The sequence below is a fragment of the Panthera onca genome, chromosome C1, assembly GCF_046562875.1.
Source record: "Panthera onca isolate mPanOnc1 chromosome C1, mPanOnc1 haplotype 2, whole genome shotgun sequence".
NCBI classification, from domain to species: Eukaryota; Metazoa; Chordata; class Mammalia; order Carnivora; family Felidae; genus Panthera; species Panthera onca.
This window is the reverse complement of record NC_138346.1, coordinates 192343692-192364763: the sequence shown is the minus strand read 5'-3', so window position 1 is coordinate 192364763 and position 21072 is coordinate 192343692. Positions and strand designations below refer to the sequence as shown.

Here is a 21072-nt window from a genome sequence, read left to right as displayed (position 1 = left end):
GGTGTAGTGATTTTAACAGGAGGGTTGCACTAACAATTAAATAATAGCATTTAAATGCCAAGCACATCACTTTAATGGTGCCGGAAATTTGTTTACCACGAGTAAGAACATCAAACAGAGAAGCAGCTGTTATTAAGCACATGCTCATTTTTCAATCCCTTCACCTGCTGCGAAAACACAGTTATACATTCATGTCCCTGTCCCTTCAACCCCAGCTGTACTTTCTCGAGATGTAGAGGCAACCGAGAAGAGAGGCACTCACCCTACACAGTACACATCTGGGGCCTCAATGCCATGGCTTAGCCAGGGCCGGAGGCATTCTTTGGGGGACTGGCCATTCACATTGTACGTTCCCACAAAAAACCTGTCAACAAAGAGAACTGATGAGTCACTTGGGAGGACTATGGACGTGACAGGGGAAAGCATCCTATGCTGACTTTGCCCAGTTTCAGTCTCTTTGGGGTGGAATTCGAAGACAAGAAATGTCACATCTAACTTAGACCAACGACTGTGGCACCAAAGGGTGACTTTGGTGCTTTCATGAGGACTTCAAACAGGACAGGCCTACTCTGAACATTCCTGTTTAGCTTTGAAACACATTAGAGAGCTATAATCCACAAAATGATTCTTCATCCTGTGTATGCTAGGGAACTGGGGGGGGGGGGGGGGGGGAGAAGTACCTTGTTACTTTCAGAAGGAAAGCAACAGCAGTGTTCACAATAAGTGGTTCTTTATATACCTGGAAGCAATGTTACCTTGTGTTTATAGTCCCAGTGCACGGATTTAAAAAGATCTAGCAGAATCCTGCAACCCCTACTCATTTCACTTCCAGTAATCTTGTCTAAAAAGATTACCAAACACTAACTTCAATTCACTAACTTCAATTCACTAACTTCAACTTAAAGGACTTTCTTCAGGGCCACGCGGATGGCTCAGTTAAGTGTCTGACTTTGGCTCAGGTCATGATCTTGTGCTTTGTGAGTTGGAGCCCTACACGGGGCTCTCTGCTTTCAGCGCAGAGCCTGCTTTGGACCCTCTGTCTCCCTCTCTCTCTCTCTCTCTGTCCCTCCCTCGCACACGGGCTCTCTCTCTCTCAAAAACAAATAAACATATAAACAAAGAAAGGACTGTCTTCAATGCATACGTGCTTTCGCTCTCCCAAAACTAAATAAATATACACTCAAAGGCCTGGAATGACCAAGAGATATGCAAATTTCAGGATATCATTCCTTCTTCTGGCCCCTATGTCTCTTCAAATATTGCTGTAACTATTTGCAAGTTGTGTCACTTCCGCTCTACCACACCTACCACCATGCCTGGCCAGAGAAGGCACAAGAATAAATGCCTACTAGTGAAGAGCGAAAGGAAATGATCATTTCGAAAATGATGGGAGGGACTCCGCAGAAGGATTTGCTTCCAAATCCAGGATATGGGGGGTTGGGGGGAAGTGCTTACATTCCAGAGAGCTGAGAGATCACCTTGCTTTGAAAACAGTCCACCCAGTTAGCTACCTGAAGTTCTGGATATAGGTATAATCCTCTTCTCTCTGCACCAGATGTGATTTCACTATTGTATCTCGCAGTCCGAACTTCTGAATTGATAAAATATGAGCCTTGTCTGATACTGTGATAGTGGAGGAGTGCACCATGTTAATGATGTCAGACTTGGATTTATTCTGTCTAGAAAAACAAAGAAACAGAAATTTATCATATTCTGATGAGTCTCCCCATGACAAAATACATGAACATAAAGCTAGAAGTTTCCAAAGTTAAATGCATTCACTAAGACAACATTATTTCTATGTGCAATTAAATAAACTTACATGTTGTCAACCATATAGCACATTGGTCCAGAGATTTTCTGATAGAGATCTCAGATCGGGGGGGACCTTGAAGACATACTGATCTAATCCCTTCCTTTTTCAAATAAGAAAAATGAGACCTAGCATCATCAATGGTCCACCCAGTTGGATGGTCGCAGAGTATGGATTAGAACCCAGATTTGACGGTGCTCTTTCTAGACCCTAATGCTTCATGTAAAGAAACTATAAAACTATCCAGATCCTTTGACTTGACAATTCTACTGTATCTCTATTCCACAGGAATAATCAGAAATAAGAGGAGAACAAGAAAATCTGTATTTCATTTTTATTTGTGCAGTTTTAACAGTCATACTAAAAATTATTCAAATGCCAACATTTAAAGTTAAGCAAAATAGAGGCGCCTGGGTGGCTCAGCCGGTTAAGCATCTGACTTCAGCCCAGGTCATGATCTCACAGTTCGTGAGTTCGAGCCCCATGTCAGACTCTAAGCTGTCAGCACAGAGCCCAGAGCCTACTTCGGATTCTGTGTCTCCTCTCTCTGCCCCTCCCCCGCTTGCGCGCGCGCGCGCGCTCTCTCTCTCTCTCTCTCTCTCAAAAATAAACAAACATCAAAAAAATTTTTAAGTTAAGCAAAATGTAAAATTTGATACATTTATCTAACAGAATCCTAATAACAGCACAGAAACTTTTGTTGATGATTACTTAATGAATTAAGATATACGAAGCACCCACAACAACTTCTGACACTGAATAAATAGCTACAAGTATCTGGTATTGTATCAAGTACATACTAATTATAAGTGAGCTGAGAATGACAGATCTACCTATCATTTAAAATTCAGGGATTCCAGGAGTGCCTGGCTGGCTCAGTCAGTGGAGTGCACCACTCTTGATCTTGGAGTCGTGAGTTCAAGCCCCACGTTGGATATAGAGATTACTTAAAAAAAATAAATAAAACTCAAACAAAAATAAATAAAGTTCAGGGATTGTTGGCTACTGCTTCAGTGCATAATTAAAATACTGACCAAAACAAGTTTTTAATCTATCTTGACCAGATGAGATTCCGGCTACAATCAGTAGGGGGCACTGGTGTACAGGCTAAATATAATAGCATATCAAAAAAAGAGAGAACATAAAAGCGGAAAAAAGTATCTTCAGAGTCCGGAAACTCCTAAAAGAATGGGAAGGAGAAATAAAACTGTTTCTAATCTTCTACATTTCTAAGGTAGGGTTATACTGCCACTTTCAAACTCTAGATGGGCTACTTGCTAGGTCTGGATCTTGGGTACATTCTATAAAGTCTCTTCTTCACCTGTTTCTGTAGCTGTAAAACAGAGAAAATAATGGAACCTATGTCTTAGGTTAAAATAAGATAATCCAGGTAAAAGCACAGTGCGGGGCATACGCAGTAAATGCTCAGGAAGTGTCCAACATCTCTTAAGCCAGCCACCTTGGGACAACTTACATCATGCACAGAAATGGTCTCAGTTCTATAATGAGGAAAATTGTGGCCCTAAGAGACACAAATGAAGGGAGAGTGCATTACCTTGTGAGCAAGCTGTCTGCTGTATCCTGACCCCAAGAGCTTTGGTCCACAAGCATGCCTTTCCCATCTGACCTTGAATCATCAAAGTCAAAAACACCTAAGGGGAGGGGGAGGGAATGAAAACACACTTACATATACTTTAATATACAGACCCCCCACTTCTCAAATTGTAGTCTAGGAATCACTGGTTGTCCACATACTTCTTGAAAGCACAGGAAAGGTCTGTGCTGGTGTCAGAGTGCAGCTCCCAGAGCACAGAGAGAGGGAGAAAAAACAAGCATTTCATCCAGAGATCTTTACTTCTGAAAACATAAATATCCCACTGGTCTGACTCCCTTTTACTAGAGACAAGAGTGCATTACAGAAAGAATAAAACTTTGAAATCTGCAGACCTAAGCTCCATCACCAGCTCTATTTACTGACCTCTTGACTTTGGGCAAGGCTTCAATCTCTCTTAATGTCAGTGACTTGACCTACCCTGCCCTTCTCACAGGTTTACTGTAGGGATCAAATAGTTGACATGTAAGAACTCTGGAAGCCACACAGCATATTATGAAATATAAGATAGTGATATCACTCCATTTACTCCAAGTGGAACTTCAAGGAGGAAAGAGGCAAGGGTCAGAGATCTAACACTGGAAAGGGTCTAAGTGCTCTAGAGAATGGGAAGCACTTGTCATTGTTAACAAATTGCCTCAAAACCAAACAGCAAACCAAGGACTTTCAATAAATAAATACTTTGACACAGTTGTTAAACCAAGATAAACCTGAAAAGGAAAATTAATCTGCCAACAGTTTCTTGGCTCCTTAAAAGCCCAATCTGTGGGATGCCTGTGTGGCTCAGTCGGTTAAGTGTCAGACTCTTGATCTCAGCTCAGGTGTTGTTCTCAGGGTCGTGAGTTCAAGCCCCATGCTGGCCTCCACGCCGGGTGTGGAGCCTACTTAGAAAATAAATAAGTAAAAAGCCAAATCTCTTGTCAACAGAAAACAGCAATGGAGAAGCCACGGAAAGATGCTGCTTCAACACACAAGTTACCAGGAGCACTGGAGGGATGAAACATCACGAAAGAATTTTGCCCTGAAGACTATTACTAAACATGGATTACTAAACATGGATTTTCAACCATGCGTTCACAGGAACCAGAAAAAAACAAACTTCAGAGTTGAAAACACACACATACACACACACACAATTTGAAACATGAAAATAATTACATTTCAGTACCTCCAATCAATTCCTAAAGCCTTTCAATTTTGCCTCCTAAAGGCCTCTCAAATCAATATATTCCAATGTCACCCTACTAGCTCATGTTACCAGCATCTCCCTGGAATGACTTCAAAAACCTGATTAATAGTCTCCTGGCCTCCTTTCTCACCCCACCATCTCTGACCCGAACTCTACACTGTGGCAAGAGGATTTTTTTTTTTTTTAAAGGAACGCTAATCACATCACTTAAATCTTTTAAAAGCTTCCCATTGGATAAACCCAACCCTCTCAATATGGCTGCCAAGTCTCCTTCTGGTCTGATTCCTGCCCACCTGTCCACCTGCATCTTTCACCACAGTCCTCTGGCTCCCTGCCCCCTGGACTGCCACAGTCTAAGTATATTAAAGTTACTGCAGTTATACCATGATCCCATCAGAAACCCACTTCCTTCTTCCTCATTCTGCTTTACACGGCTTACTCCTACCCATCCTGGGGCCAGGGACTGGCAAACTTTTCTGCAAAGGGCAGAGTGTAAATGGCCGAGGATCTGCAGGCTGTACACAACTATTTGACCCTGCTGTCATAAGGTAAAAGGAGCCAGGCTTTGTTCCAATAAAACTTTATTTATAGACATCGAAATCTGAGGATTATATAATTTTTAAATGTCACAAAAAATTATTCTCTTCTAATTCTTTTCAGACATTTAAAACTATAAAAACTATTCTTAGCTCACAGGCTGTACAAAGCAGGCAGTGAGCTGGATTGGGCCCATGGCCTGTACTTAGCCAAGCCCTGCTATGGACCACATCTCCAAGGTCACTTCTTCTTTTTTTTTTTTTTTTTTTAACGTTTATTTATTATTGAGAGACAGAGAGACAGAGAGTGAGCAGGGGAGGGGCAGAGAGAGAGGGAGACACAGAACTGAAGCAGGCTCCAGGCTCTGAGCTGTCAGCACAGAGCCCGACGCGGGGCTCGAACTCACAAACTGTGAGATCACAACCTGAGCCAAAGTCGGACGCTTAACCGACAGAGCCACCCAGGTGCCCCCCCCTTTTTTTTTAATTTTTTTTTAACGTTTATTTATTATTGAGAGACAGAGAGAGACAGAGAGTGAGCAGGGGAGGGGCAGAGAGAGAGGGAGCCGAGGTCACTTCTTCTAAGATGCCACCATCTCTGACTCCTAGATAAGGTCAGATGCCCTTCCACTGGTGTTCCCACAGCTCCCCGTACGTCTTTCATTATAGCCTAAATTGCTGTGTATTATAACTGTTTCTCCCTCTGGTTAGACTGTGAGCTTACTGGGGACACAACTATGTCTGATTTATTCATCACTGCATCCCCATCATCCAGCATACCAGCCAGCACACAAGCAGTTCAATCACTCAAAAATTCAAAAGAAAATACTGGGTGAATATGGATCCCTTATGTGTCTTATATAAATACGTAACATCTAAGCTCAAGTCTGTAGTGTTCTTTTGGAATGTTTCGGGCCATCTTCCCATTGTGTTCGGCATACAACAAAAGTAAGAAAGGAAACTACATCAGGTTGTTTCTAGACTTCTATGACCCCATGGTTAGCTAGTTATCTCTGAGACCCAAATCCCCAACTGTATCCTACCTCTCTTGCTTTACTCTCATTGAACTTTAAAGCTTAGACAGCCAAGGTACTTGAGCTAGTGAATGGCATACGGGGACACCTATTAGAATGGTTGAAAACCAAAAAGCTGACTCTACCAATTGCTGGCAAGGATGTGGAGCAAGAGGAACTCTCATGCACTGGTTGTGGGAATGGAAAATGGTACAGCCACTCTGCAAGCAGCTTGGTCGTTTCTTACAAAGCTAAACGTAGCCTCAACCATATGATCCAGCAATCGCAACTCCTAGATACTTATGATTTGAAGTTTTATGTCCATATAAAAACCTGCACATAAATGTTTACGGCAGCTTTATTCATACTCATCAAAAGCTGAAAGCAACCAAGATGTCCTTCAATAGGTGACTGGATAAACAAACCATGGTACTCGTATAATGAAATATTATTCGGCAATAAAAAATAAGGGGTCACCAAATCACCAAAAGACATGAGTGAATCTTAAACACATATTGCTAAGTGAAAGAAGCCATTCTGAAAAGGTTACACACTGTAGGATTCCACTTATATCACATCACGGTTAAGGCAAAACTCTAGAGATGGTAAATAGATCAGTGGTCGCCAAATGTTCAGTGGGTGCATAAGGATTAAGTGAGGGAAGCACAGGGGACTTTTTGGGTCAGTGAAACTATTCTGTAAGAAACTGTGATGATGGATACATGACACTATCTATAGGCTTCAAAACTCATGGAACTTTATAGCACAAAGAGTGAACTTTAATGTATGCAAATTTAAAAAATCATTTTGGAGGTCAGGGGATCCTAGGGTAAAATACAGGAAATGACAAAGTATCTAACTATATTACAAATGTATGTACAGCCTCAATGAAGAGGACAGAAGAAAAAAGTGCTGACCTAAGTAACTTTGGAAATTAGTGGAACCTGTAAGACTAAAGGCAAAATGAACTGTATGCAAGCACTATACTCTAGCTGAAATGCTGTTTCCCACGGGGATATGGGTTAACAATTGTGAAGTCACTCTACCTGGATCCTGGAATTTAACACTTAAGAAGACAGACAGAGGAGGGGTACCTGGGTGGCTTAGTTGGTTGAGCATCCAACTCTTGATTTTGGCTCAGGTCATGATCTCACAGTTTGTGGGTTTAAGCCCAGCCATGCTGACACTGCAGGGCCTGCTTGGGAACTTCTCTCTCTCTCTCAAAATAAATAAATAAACTTAAAAAAGAAGAAAAAAAAGAAAGAAAGAAGACGGGTAGTGGATTGCAGGAGTTGGGTGTCTCATTGTAGGGGTAAAGAGGTTCCAGATAAACCTGGAAGGGGAAGAGACTAGAATGATCCATGTGGTACTGGATTAGAGCTGGAGATATCAGCATGAGTTCATGTTTACCTAACATACATCCATATGGTTACATGCAGAAATACAGAGGCACACACGTGTAAGTACATTTCCTTGCTCCGTCAGCTAAGAGGGCCTAGAAGCAAGGACCCACCAGTAGCAAGGACCACTCTTTCATACCCAGATCCTGGTTTCTAATACCATTTATTCGCCAATAAAAGGAAGCAAGGCTCCTTGAGATATGGTTATCTTAGGTCTGGGGTAGGAAATATACAAGATGGAGCATTTTGTAGTGCCAGAAAACAAGAAAGCACTCAAAAAACAAAACAAAACAAAACAAAACAAAACAGGGGCACCTGGGTGGCTCAGTGAATTAAGTGTCTGACTTCGGCACAGGTCATGATCTCACAGTTCATGGGTTCGAGCCCCACGTCCGCTCTCTGTCAGTGGGGAGCCTGCTTTGTAACCTCTGTCTCTCTCCTTCCCTCCCTCTCTCTCTCTCTCTCAAAAAAAAAAAAAAAATAAATAAACATTTAAAAAAATAAATTAAATTAAATTAAAACACCCACAATGAGGGGAGTATGTCAAATGAACACAGGAGCCAACTGAAAGAGCTCCAATGGCCACAGCTGGAACAATGTGAGCAACAATACTGGATTATAATTCAAAGTATAAAAGAAACAGCCATCAGTCCATAGCGCTACAAATAACTGAATAAAAAAATAAGTGGAGAGGAAAAGACAAATCTGCTCTGAAGAATTTCAAATACTATAGGTGAACACTCTACCTTCAAGGAGGTAGAGCATGACTCCCCACGGCTCCCCCTGAAACTGCTGTGTTAAGGTTACTGATACGCTTCATTCATGTCACCAAATCCAGTGGTCAGTTCCCCGGTTTTCAGCTAAGCTCACTTCAACCTCTCTTCAGCAGCACTTGATAGAAACCACTCCTTCCCCCCCCCCACACACAACTTCTTTACTTTCTGAAGGCTCCTCTTTTCTCCACGCACCCCACCCCCACCCCCACCCCCAGGAATGAATCCAGGCTAGGTCCTGGCATGACCACTTCTCCAGCTACACTCTTTCCCAGCTAGGTGATCTCAGTTTCAGAGTCTTATTTTTTATTTGAAGGTTATTTATTATTTATTTTGAGACAGACAGAGAGAGAGAGAGAGAGAGAGAGAGAGAGAGAGAGAGAGAATCCCAAGCAGGCTCCACACTGACAGTGCAGAGCCTGATGTGGGAACCCACAAGCCATGAAATCATGAGCCAAAGTCGGACACTTAATGGACTGAGCCACCCAGGTGCCTCTCAGTCTCAGTTTTAAAAACCACCTACATGCTGACCACTCCCAAATTTTCATGCTCCAACCTAGATCTTTCAGCAGAGCTCTAGCTCCTTACCTAACCTGGCCTTCACACCTCTCTGGCCTCATCCACCGTGCTCTATGTCACCCGGTCTGCTCTGGCTCCGTTTCCTTTTCTGCTGTTCCTAGAACATGTCAGGCTCATTCCCAACTCAGGGACTTTGATCTTGCTGGTCCCTCTGCCTGGAATGCTTTGCCTTCAGATCTCCACACTACTCACTCCATTTCATTCCAGCCTCTGCTCAGACATCAGGAGGCTGACGCTCTATCTACCTACCACCCCACATCACTCTATCCCCTTTCTCCAGAACTTCCTAAACTTCCTCTGTTCACGGCACCCTTCCTGTCTCAGTGATTTTTTTTCAAAGAGCCTCTAGGCCAAAAGGAATACCTAATAGAGCTGTTCAAATAGTTAGGGCCAAATAAATTACTAAGTATTTAAGGCCTAACAACTTAAGTAGCAGTTTGAAAATGAATACACATAAATAGAAGGAAAAAATACTATTTGTTTCGTTTTAAATAACCACAATTACCTACTAACGAGATGTGTGTGCCTATTGGGTACTGTACAACCTCTCAAACTTTGGAATCCGATTGGACACCACGTACAACGTGCCACACTGATTTTTGCATGGTAATTTTTTTAAGTTTATTTATTTTAAGAGAGAGAGAGAGAGAGAGAATAGGGGAGGGGCAGAGAGAGAGAGAATCCCAAGCAGACTCTGCACTGACAGTACAGAGCCCAACTCACTCATGAACCATGAAATCATGACCTGAACTGAAGTTGGATGGTCAACTGGCCCCTGCATTTTTTGTTCTGAAGTTTACTAATTTTGAGAGAGGGCACACACACAGAGAGAAAGGAAGAGAGAGAATCCCAAGCAGGCTCCATGCTGTCAGCCCAGAGCCTGGTGTGGGGCTTGAACTCGTAAGATCGTGACCTGAGCTGAAATCGAGAGTCGGTCACTTAACCAACTGAGCCCCCCAGGCCCCTACTTGCTTTTGATGACAGCAACCACCAAAAACCCAGCTTCACCTTCCTTTTGATACAATGTCCTCAGAAGGAATGCGGCACCATCTAATGTTGAAACTGTAAACTACCTGGAGCTAGAACAGACCTCAAGTATCTATGTGCTGACTTTCGAACTTTTACAAGTCCCACAGTGCCCCTGTGAATTCACCACAGAGCCCCAGATACCTCAGCACACAGTCTGGGAACCACAATCTTGTGAAATTTTTCCCTTTAGTACCAATACCATTTGACATTATATCTTGTGAGTATTCATCAGTTTATCGGAGGCTATCCCCACTAAAACGTAAGCTCTGCAAGGCAGGGGCTTTGTCTTTATGCGATTTCCTGGGGACCTGGAACAGCACCTGCAGCAGAGTGGGTACTCGATGTGTTAAATGCATGCAAGTATCCGGAAACTTAAGCTGAAGCCTAGCTGTACCATTATCTTCCTGTGTGACAATTTCCCTCTTCTCTTTGGGTCTTAGTTTCTTCACTTATAAAGCAGGCACTTCAGTATAAATATCTTTATACTTTACAATGAGCAAAGGCAAATTAAGGAATATGGGTTAGAGCTCTGCTTCTGCATGTCAGTGCTAAGGACTCAGGATCTTGTTTTGGGGCTTCCTAGTAAAGGCTTCGTAAGTTCCTAGGAAGGGCCAGACTGGAAGAACATCTCCTGGAGACAGGTGGTTCGTCCCTATGGATTCAGCTTCTGTCCATGAGTGGCCAGTGTACTGGAAAATCGCCCTGTAGGCCTACATCACCATGTCTGCCGCAGGAACCAGCCCAGCGACGACCAGAACATCTTCATTCTTCACTCTACGCGTGGAAAGTTTAAGGCGTGACCTGGGGGATTTCCAGCCACAGAACAATCTTCTCGGGATCTCTTCTCCCCTGGATCTAGCACGGTGGCTGGCTATCAGCAGCTCTTTACCAAATTTACCATCACCCAGCCCCCTGGCTCCCTCTCAACCACAGCTTCCTGTTTCTTCCTCCTCTTCTGCTTCCCTACTCCCACTCTGCCCTTTTTCCAACCTCAGACCTCCAATCCTTTGTCACCCAATCTAACAGATGACATCTGGGTTTTTCCTTTCTTCCCATGTTCATTCACTAAGTCCTATAAATCCTCTCTCCTAAATATTTTTATACCTGACCCTCTTCCCTATCCCTACTGTCATGCCCCAGATTAGGCCCTTACAATTTCTGGAAAGCACATTCAATGATTTCCCTGCCTCCATCACCACCCCTCCTCCAGTCCATTCTGCCACCATCTAGAAGAAAACATAAATCTGAGGTCATTGCTGTGCCTTAAATCCCATAATAACTTCTTTTTTTTTTTTAACGTTTATTTATTTTTGAGACAGAGAGAGACAGAGCATGAACGGGGGAGGGGCAGAGAGAGAGGGAGACACAGAATCGGAAGCAGGCTCCAGGCTCTGAGCCATCAGCCCAGAGCCCGACGCGGGGCTTGAACTCACGGACCGTGAGATCGTGACCTGAGCCGAAGTCGGACGCTTGACCGACTGAGCCACCCAGGCGCCCCATCTTTTTTAAGTTTATTTATTTGGAGAGAGAGAGCGTGCATGCGTGAGCCGGAGAGAAGAGAGAGAGAGGGAGAGACAGAATCCCAAGCAGTTACTTGGGGCTCAAACCCACGAACTGTGAGATCATGATCTGAGCTAAAATCAAGAGTCTTATGCTCAACCAACTGAGCCACTAAGGCGCCCCTCCCACAATAATTTCTATCAACTATCGAATCAACCCCAAACCTATGAGTATTATACACAAGGACCTTTGTAATTCACCCAGACCCCCTTTCCAGCCCCATCTCCCACCACCCCCATCCAGTCACACCAAAACAATTTCTCTCTTTATTATTATTTTTATTATTTTTAATGTTTATTTATTTCTGAAGAGAGAGAGAAACAGAGTGCAAGAAGGGGAGGGGTAGAGAGAGAGGGAGACACAGAATCTGAAGCAGGCTCCAGGCTCTGAGCTGTCAGCACAGAGCCTGATGTGGGGCTCGAATTCACCAACCCTGAGATCGTGACCTGAGCCGAAGCCGAACACTTAACTAACTGAGCCATGCAGGTGCCCCACGATTTCTCTTTAGATGCTGTCTCCTCACCCCACCCCTGATCCTAACCAGTCCTCAATCCCACCTTCGTGTGGTAGACATCATCCTTTCAGACTCTGCTCAGTGTTCACCCCCTTCAAAAGGTCTTCTACTGGTCCTCTCCTTGTATTTTCATACAGCTAGTGCTTGCCTCAATCAAGGCATTTATCATAATAGAACTGCCACTGTGTTTACCTCTTTTTGTCTTACTTCTTTAGCTAGACCACAAGCTCCTTGGGAGCAGGGGCTGATGTTTTTTTCCCCTGTGGACCTGGGCTTACCACAATTTATGGAACATATCAGGCAGTGAGTAAACACACAGTGAACAAAGAGCCACAGGGCAGAAATCAAGCTCACTGTCATTTCTGGGTGCTTACTTGATGACCACCTTTCACACCTACAATTGAAACCATTTCCCTGTAAGAGGCTACCTAGTAAGTAGGTCAACCATGGTAACAGCTTGGTCTGGATGTATAGAACTGCTGAAGTGTTTTGCTTTTCTTGCAAATCCTGTGCATTGCACCGTATAGTTTACAGGACCAAAAGCCTTCTCCCATGCCTGGCTAAACAGACAACACTGCCCCTGGAGGCTCCTTCCTTAGCTCAAGCAGCAGTAGTGCCTAACACAGATCCACGATTCTGATCTCGTACACTTGTACACTTGGGGCCAAGCGTACTTTGGAATTCAGAATTTGGGGGGTCTTAAAAAGCTAATATGTGACCTCTGCTGTATATAATACAACACCCCCCAGCAGAGTCTGAGGCAACACTGAGGAATCACTTTGATATTTCCACAGTGCGACGCAGGAGTAGTAAAGTGTGGGGGGACAAATAAAGCCTATAAATAGTCTCATATCAGTTCAAGCGAGTCTCGCTGCCACAGTGGGCTTGGGCCAAACTTATACAATTTTTTTTTTAGTCTTTGGAGCTTTTAGGACTTCAGAACTGCTAATAAGGGATTGAAGATGGTAGTTAAGAGCATGGCCTGCTGTTATCTACACACATCAAAAAGGACTAGAGTGTGTGTCTATGTCCATCTATAACACAAGCTTATAAATATATCGATAAATTTTACAGACACATACGTACACATACGTATCCTGGAAGGGTAGAAACCAAAATGTCAACAGAAATCATTTCTCAATGGTAGGACTTCTTTTGCTTTTTGCTTATAGGCACTTTCAAAAGCAGCTACAATGTGTATTTTATTGTATGCACATTTATCACGGGTTTTGAAATCAAAGACCCAGGTTCCAATTTTGACCCTGCCACTCATTAGTCGTTTGACCTTGGGCAAGTTACCCAATTTCTCTAGCTTTGGCCTCTTCCGCCAATCAGAGACAACAGTGTATTTGCTGTACACAACTGCTGTCTTCTCTCCCTGTGGCTAACTGGAGGCTCTCCCTCACTTCAAGGCCAAAAGGTGCTCTAAAAGCCAAACCGGACCTGTTGAAGGCCCAGAGCTACAAAACAAAGACAAGAGGCAAGGTCTTGATGCCAACATCTTGTAGCCAGGTCTATCACTGACCTGGGGTTGGGGCTTTTTCTAAAACAGGACATCACACAAGGGAAAAAAAAAAAATCCAAACCCAAATACAAGTACCCTGCTTCTTTGGAGACCTGTATGAGAGCAGCAGCATTCTTTATTTTCTTTTTTTCTCTCAGGAACATTATTTCTTAATTCAGTGGCTCCTTCTGTCTCCTCCTGTTGCTCTGTTTCCCCCTGCAGGTCCCCTAGTTATTTGCAGATGCTCCCATATCCAGACCAGTGCTGTCCAGGAGAACTTCCTGTGATGACTGAAAGGTTCTACAGCTTTGCTGCCACTGGCCACATTGAGACACCTGAAATGTTTCTAGAGTGAACGGGAAACTGGATTTTGTATTTTATTCACCTAAGTTAAATGTTAATAGCCACATGCGGCTACCACAGAGGACAAATGCAGACCTAGGTCACACTCCTTCTCTTCAAGAATCATCGGCCACCACAGTTCGCTCCAAATGGAGCTGTCCAGCTCTGCCAGAACTTAATCCTGCCACCGCCTACTGTCTGCATTTCCACAAGGAAGTTCTGTGCACGGCGGGGCCCAGGTAAAGGTGCGGTTTGACCTGGGGCCCTCTCCCTGAGCTCCCCCTTTGTCATCTGTACCAGCCCTGTCCCCGCCAGCCTGGTCTGCAACCTTGCCATCCACCCACACCTCTCGTCCCAGGGCCCCAAGAGCTGGTCAGTCACCAATGTCTTTGTTCCCAAGGATGCCTTTCTTCAGGCCATCCTCTCCTCACTTGTCACTGCAAGAGTCTCTCCATCACCGCAAGAGCCTCCCACTACAGGAGCTTCCCACTTCTCACTACCCAACTTGGTCTCTGGATGTGGCCAGCCTGAACTCTGATTTTAGTTAGGTCTCCCTGCTCTTAAGCTTTCAGCACTGCACCGATGCCTGGAGGTTAAGATACAGACTGGTTGAACTGGCAGATGAGGCCCTTTGCAAACTGGCTCTCCTCAGTCACCTAAAAGCAGCCAGATCTAAATAGACAGGTTCGCCCTGCGTGCCACCCTCACCCCTGGCTCCAAGGGAAGCCCCTCCTACTTGCTGGCCACCTCTCCTGCAAAGCCCAGCCTCCACTCCTACGAGCTCCTTCCCCTTCTTCCTGATGCCCCACTACCATCACCACACTATCCGAGGCAGTCATCCCTCCGACTTCTGAAGGCCTATCTTGTCCATATAACTGGTGTGGCACTTTTAAGAGAAATTAGTGTTTTTGGAAATAAGCGTTAGGCTTTGGAATGAAACAGACCTGGCTCTTTTACTGGCTCTGTCCACGACCTCATAGGAAACCTCAAGCAAATTACTCCATTTGTGTCCTCATTTGTAAAATGTGGATAATACCACCAAACTTAGAACCCAAAAGAACAACCAAATGAAATCTACATGGGTCAAGAGCCTAGCACAATGCCTGGTGCACAGCAGATGGGCAGGAACTGTTAGTTCTTTCCCCTCTACCACTTTTTTCCCCCAGCTCTGCCACTCTTAACCCCCCACTGCTCTGATAATGAACACTATCATTTATCAAGTTACCTTCTAATCGCATTAGACGTTAAAACCCAGATCTGCTTGACTCCACAGTCTCCCCCTTTGCAAGCACGAGCACAGGATCTTCAAGGAAACTATCAACTCATAGAGGTAAGTAGCAAATGAATAGAAGGGTTGAGTCTGCTTGGATAACAAAGCAAAAGTACCACCATGGTGTCCACAGGGTGTGTGGGTGTGTGGCTGCCATTGCTGGGTGGAGATCATGTCCTGCCCTTGCTGAGCATCTACTAGACAGGTCTAGGAGGAGATGTCCCTTCCTATCTTCTCAGTCACTGGCCTTTGCATTCCAAATCCAGCACACCAGAAGAACCTGCAAAACCATGCGAGCAAAATCCCTGATGTTTCAAATTGGCAGGAGTGAGTGAGTTGGTTCAACGCTTACCAGTGACACAGAGGGGGCCACGCCAAGGGCTCTCTCAGTCTGAAACAGGGAGACACATACCAGCAAGAGGTACTTCAATTCACAGGAAGATAAACAGATCCAGATAAACAGATCCAACTACCCAGAATCCAAATCAGGCTGTGTTAATGACAATGATAGTAGTATTATGAATAATATTAATAGCAAATTCTTAAGGCTTACTACATGCCAGGCATGGTTTTAAACACTTTACATATGTTTAATCTTCAAAACTGTTCCATCAGATGAAGTAAGTGCTATTATTATCTGCACTTTGCAGACCAAGAAGTTAACTAATTTGCCCCAGAACACACAGATAGTAAATGGCACAGCCAGGATTCAAACCCAAGGAATCTGGGTCAAGAGTTTGTGTTCTTTTTTCTTTCTTTTTAAATTTTTTTTTTACATTTATTTATATTTGAGAGACAGAGAGAGACAGAACACAAGTGGGGGAAGGACACAGAATCCGAAGCAGGCTCCAGGCTTCAAGCTGTCAGCACAGAGCCTGACATGGGGCTTGAACTCACAAACCATGAGATCATGACCTGAGCTGAAGTCAGACGCTCATCTGACTGAGCCACCCAGGCGCCCCAAGAGTTTGGGTTCTCAACCAGTAAACAATAGCAAGATATCAACTATCAGAAAAACATGAGGTTCAGAAAGTATTTCTGGCAGAAGAAATAATTTCAGTACAAAGACAGCATTATGGCATCCTCAGAAAATAGTAGTAATAAGTAGTATAAACAAGTACAAAGGAAAAGTTTTGTTTGAGAAGGATTAGGGGACACGGAAGTAGAGTACAGGGATTAGGGCTCAAGCATTAGATTCAAACAGACAATTTGAGTTCTGTTCTCAACTCTGTCACTGACCAGTGAGTGATCACAGGCATGTTACCTACCCTATCTGAGCCTCTATCTCTCCATCTGAGAAATGGACATCCTCTTACAGAACTTTTGTGGCATAGTGTGAGCCCCACAGACCCACAGTAAGTGCTTAATAAATGGTAACTGCTAATAATAATAATAGTTTGATAGCAATACATTTAAAAAAAATTTTTTTAATGTTTATTTATTTTTGAGACAATGCGAGAGACAGAGTGCAAGCAGCGGAGGGGCAGACAGAGGGAGACACAGAATCTGAAGCAGGCTCCAGGCTCCAAGCTGTCAGCCCAAAGCCCAACACAGGGCTCAAACTCATGAACCATGAGATCATGACCTGAGCCGAAGTCGGACGCTTAACCGACTGAGCCACTCAGGCGCCTCGATAGCAATACATTTTTATAAACAAATTTTTATTTTAAAAATTTGTTCAGGGTTCATGAGTTTGAGCCCAGTGTCAGGCTCTGGGCTGACAGCTTGGAGCCTGGAGCCTGCTTCAGATTCTGTGCCTCCCTCTCTCTCTCGGTCTCTCTCTCTCTCTCTCTCTCAAAAATAAGCATTAAAAAAAAATGTTCAAAAAAAAAAAAGATTTTTTAGGAATAGATATATACTAGTAATAAATGGCCAAAGTGTAAGATTTTGAACGCCATGTAGAGTTTGGATTTTACTCTATGATGAGGGGGAACCAGGGGTGCCTGGCTGGCTCAGTTGGTAGAGCTTGTGACTCTTGATCCCGGGGCAGTGAGTTCAAGCCCCACAGTGGACGTGCAGTCTATTTTTTAAAAAAGGGAGAGCGGGGAGCTACGTATAGTCCACAGTGCGGGGAAACTCTGAAGAGAAGTCCGGAACACAGGGCACCCGGCATTACAAACAACTGTCAGCCTGGCCAGCACCCCAGATAGTTGTTACTTTCTTAAAAGTCAAATAACCATGCTTCTTAGTTTTCTCTCTGTTTCTTTAGACATCTCTAAAAACACATCCTGTGCCCTGCGGACCCATAAGCCCTGGACTCAAACTCTAACTGCACCCTGTGCAAATCCAACTTAGGTTGGCAAGGACTAAATATGACCGGTTTAGCTTTCAAGGAGGAAGGCTCCAGTGCGCCCAGTTCACAGCAACAGACTGCAGTCGTGACAAGTTATTGGACAGATTACTTGACTCTTTCCCTCCAGGCTCTCCCTCCACTGGACCTTCTGGTCTGTGGTCTGGTGATAAAGCTGAAAAGAGAAGTGGGTAAGAGCAAACCAGGAAGAGAGGGGAGAGAAGTTCAGAGCACACTCAAAGAGGAAGGGGGCAGGAGCTGTTCAAGTGACTAAGCACTTGAGGCGATGAACTGCGCGGGTCGCTATAGCTCAAAGACCACAGACATTTTTTGAGCACCTGGTGATGTGCAAGGCACTCAGGCTGGCATGTGGGGAGGAGAGAGGATGCAAAATGCTAACAACAGCAAGTTCAAGCTTGTAAAAATGTAGCTGAATGAGCAGTCAACAAAGATGAAAACGCACAGGGCTTTATCCAGAAATTACAAGCAGTCAAGTTCGAAGGAAGAGGAAATGAAGGGGAGTTGGGGCAGATAAGACTAGATAAGATAAGAGGGGGCTGAAGCCAGGCTGTGCAGGACTTGAACTGTCATGCAAAAGAATCTGAACTTTATCCTGTGGGCAACAGAGAGTGGCACAACATTCAAGTTCACATACAAAATAGTAGGGCATGATAAAAGTTAGAGGCTAGGGAGATCCCGAGGGAGAAGCAGCCTTAAGGTTAGGAAGACTTGGAAGGAGACCACTGGGTTCATTCAAGTAAGATGATACTTACATGAACTATGGGGATTAAAAAATAACGTGGTTATTAGAAGAGGAGAGGGAAGAGTGCAGGATGACAGAGGTTTTAAGAGACTGCATTCACGGAAAAGAAATTGGAGGGAGAGAGAGCAGTAAGAAGATAATGAGTAGTTATCTGGAAGAATCTGGCCTAGGATAGGCCCTGAAGAGGGCAGCCAGTCTCTAAGCTCTGGAAAGTGGGCATTTGCAATTCCTGAGTGTGTTTCCCAAACAAAAGCATCTCTAAATAACTTAGAGGTGACCTTCTTGGAGGCAAACATTCATTCTCATTGCATAGATGGAAGAGAGGAAAGTCAAGAGACATGTCTAATATTGTACCAAGGTGCAAGAAGGAACATAAAAATAAAAAATAAATAAGTAAAAATTAGACACACACTTTTTTCAAATCCTCACCATTCATTTTTGCTAGTTTCAGTTTGCATATGCATGAGGGGTGGTAAAGCCTACAAATTTGTTACAGTATATTTTAAGCAGTAAAGAAAACATGCAAGTCAGCTGGCTTCTATGTTCCAACCCTATCTTCCCTCTAATAAATATTGATGCCTCTCTTCCTGAACCTTCAGTCCCTGAGGATTTTTCTGTGCAAAGCTCCACTTCTAAATGAATGCTTGTGGGTCACCTGGCTTGCTCAAGACTCCCCCTGTAGAATTCCAACACAAACTGTTTTCTGAGGGAAGGAAAAGTCGTCTGGGGATTCTCCTGTTCTAGAAACAAACAGGAGGCTAAATGGGACAAACAGGGAAAATGGAGAAGGGAACAACAAAAGGAGGAAGAAAAAAGGAGCACAGTTCTCTTTTGTTTAAACAAAGTGATCCAAACTCATTTGCTTAGGGGCCTTCAGAGCTTAGGGGCCCACAAAGGCAGAGAGAATGGGCAACGTTCCTACCTGCAGGATAAATATCTAGGAGAATTCCTCTTCGCTGCTAAAAGGATAGGTTGGTCACACAGATTTTACTTCTTGAAAGAGAGAGAGAGAGAGAGAGAGAGAGAGAGAGAGAGATGGACCAACCCAGGGGCTATTTTTCCCACATTCTCTCTGGCTTCTACCCTGGTAATCTAGGTTACCCTTTATGCTGCCCTGAGATATAAATAGCATTCATTTCCTTTCTCAGGCCAGACAGATTCTAATGCTGTCTTCTGGGTCCAGGGGCAAAAATACTCATGGCGCATCTCATTCTAAATCTGAGTTATTACAAAGCTGCCTCACTTTGAATCAGCCATGGAATAAGAAAACCACTTCAAAAGACCAACATTTGAGTGTTATTACCACTTCGCTAAATTAGCCCAGAAGAGCACCCAATGGGACTTCTGAGTAGTTCTTTCCCTTTCTAGCACATGTCTCAGAATCTTCCAGAACACAGCTCCAGGTCTTTGCCCAATCTCTACCAAACTTGGCCTGACACCCCCAAATTCAGCAGAGACAAATGAAAGAATGGACATTTGGGAGAGAAGCATCAAAGTGAGCTCTTTCCTTTCTCTACCAAAACAAAGGCGAGATGTGAAGACCAGATTCCCCTGGCCGCCAAATTACCTAGGCCTTTGAGGTACTCTTATCCCTTTGGCTCACCCTATAAGGACCACTGCCCTGCTGGGCTAACCCTACACTCTCTTACCTCAATGTATGGGCTGTCAGCTCCTTGAGGGAGCCTTGTTTCTCCTAAAGTACATCACAAATAGCATTTTTAAGCAGCCTTTCGCCTCAGGTTGGTTCCTCAGGCTATCAGGAAGTGGGTATTTTGATCATACGCGTATAGAAAGAACCAAATCCACTACCTGTTTCCCTTGGCGCCCGGACCATCCAGAACGTCAGAGGAGGCCCCAAAAGTTTCTCCTACCTGTTGTAGAAGATGTGACTCTCCTCTGAGGCCAAAGCAACTTTGGAAGCAGAGATGAGAGGCAGAACTGGGGGCTTGGTACCATCTCTTACCAGTTTCCACATGATTCATTTGGCAATTTCAACTAACTTAAATTGCATTTAAATGAACTTAATTTATAAATGAGTAATCTATAAATTAAACTTAAATTAAAACTTACCACTTTAGTGTAACCCCACTTACTGTAGGTTATTATGATGGGGCCAAATCATTTTGGACTAAAAATAAAACCAAAACCTTGACGACAATTCCTCACCGGCATGTGACTAGGTTTTGTTTTTTGAAAGCAAAAGAAAGATTGTGAGATCCCTGCGCGTTTATCACCCAGGGGCAGATAACAGGCTTCAGAGCTGTCCTGACTTCTCACAGAAGACCTTTCTCTCCACGTAGGGAATGAAGCACTCCAGCAACCTGGCCCTGGCATGCTGGCCGAGAAAACACAACCCGCCTCTTTCTGCTGCCACTGGGCCTGTTCTTAATGGTAAGCTCTCACCTGTCCCAGCACCACAGCCCAGGATGTCATGGGAACTGAAGCGACAGCTGTCTCAAGATCAAGTCCTTCAAGTGAGCTGAGATAAGCCCCAGAAAGATGCAAACTATCAGCACCATCAGGCGCTTCAAACGCCTCTTGTGGCAGCTGCAATGAAGGAAAAGCATAAGCACTGAGGAAGTCTTTCGCTCACCCAATTTCCTCTCGTTTTACAAACTTTGTGCAACGTGCTATCCGCACCCCACCCCCGACGCCCCAGCCCCTCATAGTTTCCAAGCCTTATAAGAGCAAGCGGAGTGCTGGCCCACACTTACACAGCCACTTGACAGACTCTTCATCTCTCGCAGATGGCTGAGAAAGGAGGCACGAATGGGTACCAGTGGTCATGCCAAAGCTCTCACGTAACTGGAGCCGCATGGGCGCACCCAGGGAAAAAACATACCAGGGAGCCCGTGCAGAAAATCAAGGGGCTGTTCAGAAAATAC

The 21072-nt window shown here is 44.2% G+C and overlaps 1 protein-coding gene across 5 annotated transcripts in view; it reads right to left on the bottom strand.

Annotated features, from left to right (window-relative positions):
- INPP5B (inositol polyphosphate-5-phosphatase B) overlaps positions 1-21072 on the bottom strand; it is a 48139-nt gene that overhangs the window by 17328 nt on the left and 9739 nt on the right. For 4 of the 5 annotated variants that reach the window (XM_078452061.2, XM_078452062.2, XM_078452065.2 and 1 more), the window contains 3 exons: positions 3369-3465; positions 1512-1679; positions 263-364 (listed from right to left, as the gene is read on the bottom strand). In XM_078452061.2, coding sequence (XP_078308187.2) covers positions 263-364; positions 1512-1679; positions 3369-3465 — 367 coding nt within the window. Of the gene's footprint in view, positions 1-262; positions 365-1511; positions 1680-3368; positions 3466-20590; positions 20735-21072 lie in introns of all 5 variants that reach the window. The other variant, XM_078452064.2, reaches the window with a different exon arrangement.